Source organism: Petaurus breviceps, unplaced genomic scaffold (assembly GCF_028583685.1).
Source record: "Petaurus breviceps papuanus isolate PSGF00001 unplaced genomic scaffold, PetGlider_PUasm1.0 90503, whole genome shotgun sequence".
Classification (NCBI taxonomy): domain Eukaryota; kingdom Metazoa; phylum Chordata; class Mammalia; order Diprotodontia; family Petauridae; genus Petaurus; species Petaurus breviceps.
Window position 1 is genome coordinate 712,463 of NW_027187265.1, and position 7,170 is coordinate 719,632.

General features: G+C 45.0%; 1 protein-coding gene across 19 annotated transcripts in view; it reads left to right on the plus strand.

Annotated features, from left to right (window-relative positions):
* ZNF618 (zinc finger protein 618) overlaps positions 1 to 7,170 on the plus strand; it is a 230,063-nt gene that overhangs the window by 210,882 nt on the left and 12,011 nt on the right. For 17 of the 19 annotated variants that reach the window (XM_069062674.1, XM_069062680.1, XM_069062681.1 and 14 more), the window contains one exon: positions 636 to 713. The exons of the other annotated variants lie outside the window; for them this stretch is intronic. In XM_069062674.1, the coding sequence (XP_068918775.1) occupies positions 636 to 713 (78 nt within the window). The remainder of the gene's footprint in view (positions 1 to 635; positions 714 to 7,170) is intronic. 19 annotated transcript variants of the gene reach the window in all.

The following is a 7,170-nucleotide window of genomic DNA, read 5'->3' on the forward strand; positions in this document are numbered from 1 at the left end:
TCCCAAATGGTAGCCACACCTGTCCTTTATCTCCATCAGCCACTCCCTGAGAGAAACAGCAGTTTCTGCCCATAGTCCTGGACCAGTGGAAGTCTCCGCTTGCCAAGAAGAGGCAGAGCTTAGGAGCCGTGGTGCTCTTTGATTCCACTGCTCTGTGTGCAGCAATGCCTTCTCATCTCCCACAGCTTAGGAATGGTTTCTGGGGTCTCCTCAGCTTTCCTGTTCCACTATCAGCTCCTTTCAGGAATGTAAACAAAGGGCTCAGTCACTCCCTGAATTTAGTGATTTTAAAAAATTCTCCCAAGAGTGCTGTTTACCCACTGAGATATAGCCAAATCTATCACTTTCAGGTTGAAAGAAAATAGTTTGTCAGTTCCTTCCTTTAAAAAAATATAAAGTTGGACAAGAGCTCTGCATAAAAAAGGAGATGTCCCAGGCCATGTCCCTTCTCTTCTGGAAGGCCATGAGCCTGGCCAGGCAGGTTCGGGGCAGGTAGTGTTCCCCTGGCCAGGTGGAAGTGTGTGGGCCAGGTGGAGGCGCCCAAGGGCGGCCCACGGGCCCCCAGCAGCGTGTACACGCGCACTGCGCAGCCTCGTGCTGATTGTAACCAGGTTGAAATGGTTTTTCCCAAACAGAACCTTACACCTGTGGCGCTTGTGGGATCCAGTTCCAGTTTTATAACAATCTCCTGGAGCACATGCAGTCCCATGCAGGTAAGCCCTGGGTGGGTAGGTGGCCAAGAGCCCGGCCTTCTTCTCTCAGCTTGCAAGGAGAGTTGAGGCCAAGGACCCAGGGTGTGTGTTGCCCCCAAAGGCATTTACCTGTGAGGTAGCCTGAGCTGTCGGGGGAGGGGAGGCCCACTGTGCAGTAGAAACACTCTCTGCCAGCCCAAAGGAGATTTTATCCAAACCAAGAGTAGCAGGCAGAGCACAAGCCTAGGAATTAGGAGGTAAAGGTTCTGGTTCTGATCTCTTCCATTCACTTGCTATATGATGTGGGCAAGTCACCTGACCCCTCTAGCCCTCAGTTTACTCATCTATAAGATGGAGATAATAATACTGGCCTACCCTACCTCACAGGTCAACCGTCATAATGTATGTGAAAGCATTTTATGCACTCTGAAAAGCTATTCATGTGGGTAGGATTATCTTAGAGCTTGTCTAAGTCAGAGCTTGAATTCTGGCCTCAAAGCCTCAGATCTGGACACAGCACCATACAACCTACCTCTAATACTCATCTATGACCGAGTCTATGATCTTTGCTCTATGACCAAATCGTGAAATCAGTGAATGCCAGGTTCCCAGAATTTAGAATTGGAAGAAACCTTAGCACGCATCTAGTTTAACCCATAAAACTATCTACTACAACATAATTTGATAAATAGTCTTGCAGATTTTGCTTAAAGGAGTCCAAGGAGGGAGAAGCCACCCCGCTCATTTTACTTCTGGGTGGCTGGTCTCATAGGACAGCAGGCCTAAGGTTGCTTCGAATCATTGTTCCTGGTTCTGTCCCCTACATAAAATCTTTCTTGATGACTCAAAGACCACCCTCAGTTCCCCCGAGTCTTCTCCAGGGTAAACATCCACAGTTCCTTCTGCTATTCCTCATGTGATACGGACTCAGGGCCTTGTGCCTTTCTGGTTGCCCCTTTTGAATACTGGCCAGTTTATCAATGTCCTCCCAAACTGTGGTGCCCAGACTTGAACACAGTACACCAAATGAGGTCTGTCCCAGGGCAGAGGGCCTTATCACCTCCTCATTCCTGGGAATCTCTTTGTCTTGCCTCTCCCTCCCCTTCCCATCCTTCTTGGCCCAGGACCATGCTTTCAGCTGGCTGTTATCGCCTTGCCATTTCCTCCTTCCCCTCCTATTCCACCTTTCCTCCCCAGTACTCCTGGTAATGGATTATGATGCAGCTACTCTCATGGGTAGCTTTATTTTTTGGAGACTGAAAAGCCTTTAGCATCCATAGGAGTATATTTTTAAGAGTGAAATATCAGGTAGTGGGGTGGATGGATATTTTTTGAGTAGGAACTCCTGTCTTGTGTCTCTCATCTCACCCCAGAGGTGCTTGCTTGTGAAGTTAATCAGTTCTGCTTATAATTACATTACATTTGGATTGGTAATGGTGGCCCTGGGCAAGTGGCCCAAACAGCTTCCTGTGCTGGAGGTTTCAGAGGCTTTAGCAGTTCAACCCTCTCATTCCTCCTGGGAAGGTTAGGGACCAAGCTACATTCTGGCAACAGTGCCAGCTTCATACTCCCAGAGGACTTCATCGTGGCCTAATTAAGTTCACTCTTTGAGAAAGGTGCAAAGGCAAGAGTGGAACTTGTTGGGAGCATATCAAATTAGAACTCTCCCCAGCTTAGTCATCCTAAGAAAAGTAACTACTATCATTTCATTAACCTGATGGTCCCTGTGAGATAGAGCCCTTCCTCCCCCAACAGTGTCATTGTGGGGAAGGGTGTCCTTCTCTAAACTTCCTGATTGGTCATCTTCCGCTAGCCAAGGACCAATTATGATGCAATTCTCCTCTCTTCAGAAGGGGCAGATGCTGTAGACTTGGGTAGGGGGTCAGCAGTTTATGCCGTTCCTTTTACCCATTGCACACTGACTGGCTATTGCTACTTTCCCCACCTCTCACTGTGAGGATCTTCACCCACTTGTCACTTCTTACTTCAGAGACTGGACACAGGAGCAACCTTCTTGCCCCCCTCTCCCTCTGCCTTCTTTCTGATCTTGGAAACCATCATTATGTTGCTGAATATAGTACACAGATGTGTAATCCCTACTACTAGGGAAAACTGAGGCTGCTGGCCTCATTGAACTGAGGAGTTCTGAACTGTAGCAGGGCCAGAACCTATCAAGTATTCACACTAAGTCAGTCCCACTATAATGAACTTCTGGGAGGGGGAAGCCATTAGGCTGCCTAAGAAAAGGTAAAACAAAACATATCAGTGCTTCCATGCTAGTCAGTGGTGGTGTTGGTCCTTTGAGTAGCTACTGTATTACCTGCCTGGCGAGATAGGGAGACCCAGTCTTCAAGAAAAGAAAAGAAAAGAAAAGAAAAGAAAGAGAAAGGAAGGAAGAGAAAGAAAGGGGAGAGGGAGGGAAGAAAAGAAAAAGAAAGAAGGAAAGAAAAAGAAGAAGGGAAGAAAGGAAAGAAACCATTATTATCTCATGGCTCTTAAATTTGGACTGAATGATTATAGTGAACAGGCATCAGAATATCCTAGTTAAAAAGCAAGGTCTGTTAAACTAACCCTTTGAGGAGGTAGACACTTCCCCTAGGTCACAGATGCTGGCCTGTGGCTATTTCCCCATCAGGCTACTGGGGCAGGTTCACTTCTGCCCTTTACAAGCTCCGCTTGCTGCCCTCTGATTTTTTTATTGGGGGGACGCATGGGTGAGGGGAGGTAGCTGGTGTTAAGTGACTTGCTCAGGATCACACAGCTATTAAGTGTTGAGTGTCTGAGGCCAGATTTGAACTCATGCCCTCCTGACTCCAGGGCCAACACTATCCACTGCACCACATAGTTACCCCTGCCCTCTGATTCTTGGCTATTTGTGATGGGGTTAGAAAGTTCCTCTGGACCATATTTATGTCTAGACAAGTGAGAAATGAATACCTGACTGTCTCCCCTCTAGCCCTTCATTTTGTTTAGATGGAAAGTAAGCCTCTGTGGACAGATCCAAACCAAGTCTGTGCAGTTACTATGTTTCCCTTCCTATGGATCATCTGCTTTTTTTCATTATGAAAAATGGACCAAGAGGAGCCCAGGAATGACCCTTCCATGGGGTTGTTGGCTCAAGGGCCCCCAGGCGGTTGCTTGGAAGTCCATTTCTGCTGCGAGCAGTGTGGGTGAGGGTCAGTAAGCGTCCTTTAGAGGTGGATGTTCAGGATTTGGAGAGTTTTTGAAGGGAGAAGAAAATATTCCCTGCATGGGACAGATTTCTGCCCATTCCTCTTCTTCCTTTCTAATCTTTATCATTCTTCTCTCTTTTAACTCATCATCTTTTTTTTCTTCCTCTTCTCACTGTCCTTTTCCTTTCTTCTTGATGTTTTTTCTTGGTTTCTTTACCCCACCTCATAGGATCACTATTAGTCAGTGTTAGTACTTTAGAGACCATCTGGTTCAACTTTGTTATTTTACAGATGAGGAAACTGAGGCCCAGAGATGGGAAGTAATTTATCTAATGTGTCCATTACATAAGAGGCTGTGTAGCATAGTAAATGGAGCAGTGGCCTCAGAACCAAGACCAGAGTTCAAATCTGGACCTTAGTGCACACTGGCTGTTTGACCCTGGCTAGGTCTCTCAGCATCTCGGGGTCTCCCAGGCAGCTCTCCAAGACTATGAGGTATACAGTATGCAATTGCTCATCTGTATTGATAGAGGGAGTTTTTTCACTAGAAATTCCCATACTGATGAAATCACAGGTTACATATCTCCATTGTCTTTTTTAATTTGTGTGTGAATGATGCTAAGTGAGTATAGGTATATTGTGTAAGGGTTAGTGCCCATTTGTGTGGGAGAGATAGAGATCACTCAGGTACTTTCTGGTCCCAGGAAATAGATATTTTTCTTTTTTCTTTTGCAGAGCAATTGGGATTAAGTGACTTGCCCAAGATCACATGTCTAGTTTTTTTTTGTGTGTGTGTTAAGTGTCTGAGACCGGATTTGAACTCAGGTCCTCCTGACTCCAGGGCTGGTGCTGTATTCGCTGTACCACCTAGCCACCCCCGAAATATATATTTTTCCAGTTAAATAAATGTACAGTGGGTAAGAAGCAGAATTTGAGGTAGGCTGGTCCTTTGTTGTTGTTTTTCAGTCATGTCCAACCGTTTGGCACCCCACATGGGGTTTTCTTGGCAAAGACACTAGAGTCCTCCAGCTCATTTTTACAGATGAGGAAACAGAGGCAAACAGGGTTAAGTGACTTGCCCAGGGGCACACAGCTAGTAAGTCTCTGAGGCCAAATTTGAACTCATGAAGATGAGTCTTCCTGACTCCAGGCCCAACATTCTATTCACTGCCCATTCTAACTGAGCCCTGTTGGTTACAGTGGTGGTCTGGATGCTGGGTAGAACTGCTGAATGCTGCTAGTAACCTTGGTGTCAGCATGGCTATCATTGGATGCTTTGGTGGTGGAGGCTTTCCTTTGCAAAGTACTGGAGCTTTGAGGCGGGACAGAGGGAGCCAGAGAACAAAAGTTAAGAGAACACAGGGTCCTGGGTGTCTTGGAATTTAATTGTGGGTAGCAAGAATCAGAATATGGGTGTCCTTGCTTCTTTTCAGACGAGAAAGACATAACTGCCTTACACATAGTCTGGGAGCAAAGGAGAGGCTTCCAGAGGTCTCATTCCAAAGGAATAGGTTGGAAATTTTTAAGGGAGAAAACAGCTTGAAAAGGCATGAGCCTTTTCATGGGGTATGTATGAGAGGATAGCCCCTTGTAATGTAAAGAGGACTAGATTGGGGAGTGGGAGCCCTGGATCTTCTAGCACTGGCTGTGTGGATAAGTCACTGCCCTGGGTTTCAGTATCCTCATTTGTAAATGAAGGAGCATAGAACAGATCTTCTTGGAGGTCCTTTACACTGCTTTAAAGTTCAGAAGTTTTATGATGCTCGACAAAATAAATATGCAGATGGTAATGGTTAGAGTATCCAAAGTAACTTCCTCATATCTCCCAAAGGCACCACCATCTTTCTAGTCACCCAGGTTTATAACCTCAGGGTCATACCCAACTGTTGCCATCCTTCCCTCCCTCCCCCTATCTAATCAGTCATTAGGTCATATGTATTTTCCTTCACAACACCTCTTGCTGTATTCCACTCTCTCTACTGTCCTTCTAGTCATCAACCATCTTTATAAACCTTTCACGTTTGTAACCTCAGACTCCTAACTTCTCCCTACTCCTACCTCTCCATCTCATCAGTCATCAGGTCACATGTATTCTTCCTCCACAATATCTTTTGTCTGTATTCCCTTCTCTCCACTTATATTGCTGCAGCTCTGGTTCAAATCATCAATACATCTAATCTGGACCATTATAATAATAGCCTCTGAATGCACATACTCTCTCCCTCTTTCCCTCTTTCATCTTCTCCTCTCTCCTTTCTCACCTCTCTCTCTCTCTCTCCTTTCTCAGCTCTGTCCCCCTCTCCCTCCCCTCCCCCTCCCCCTCTCCCTCTCCCTTTCCTTCTCCCCTTCCTCTCCTCTGCATAGGTCTGGTGATATTACTCCCCTGCTCAAAAATCTTCCTTGGTTCTTTATTGCTTTGAGGATAAAACAACTTGGGATTTTTTCCCATGCCCTTTATTTTTTAAATAATATTGTATTTTCTCTTAATTTTACATGTAAAAACAATTTTAACATCCTTTTTTAAAAAAAGTTTTGAGTTCCAAATTTTATCCCTCCTCTCTGATAGGGTAAGCATTCTGATAAAGGTTATACGTGTGCAATCATGTTAAAACATTTCCATATTAGTCATTTTGTGCTAAAAAGCAAGGAGGAAAGAAAGATAGTTTGCTTCAGGATGTATTGACACAACATCACTTCCTTCTCTGGAGGCGGATTGCATTTTTCATTTTGAGTCCTTTGGGATTGTATTGCTGAGAAGAGCTAAGTCATCTATAATTCTTCAACATACAATATTGCTGTTCCTGTGTACAGTATTCTGGTTCTGCTCGCTTTACTTTGTATCAGTTCATGTAAGTTTTTCGAGGTTTTTCTGAAGTTCCCCTGCTCATCATTTCTTATGGAACAATAGTATTCTACTACATCCCCATACCACAGCTTGTTCAGCCATTCCCCAATTGAGGGGCATCCCCTCAATTTCCAGTTCTTTGCTACCACAAAAAGATCAACTTGAGATTTTAAATCCTTTACAGTTTAACTCCAGCCAAGTTTTTAGACTTAATTCCTATTATTCCCCTTAACACAATCTACCTTCCAGCCAAACCACTCTTCTTGTTGCTTCCTTGCCTTGGTATTGTCCCATTGCATGGGATTTCCATCCCTCAAATGCCCTCCCTTCTCACTTCTGTCTCTTAGAATTCCTTGCTTCCTTCAGGGTTTGGATCAGATGCCACTTGTATTTACTTATCTGTGTACATATTGTGCTCCCCCAGGACTACATATCCACTTAAGGGAAGGGGAGCATTTCT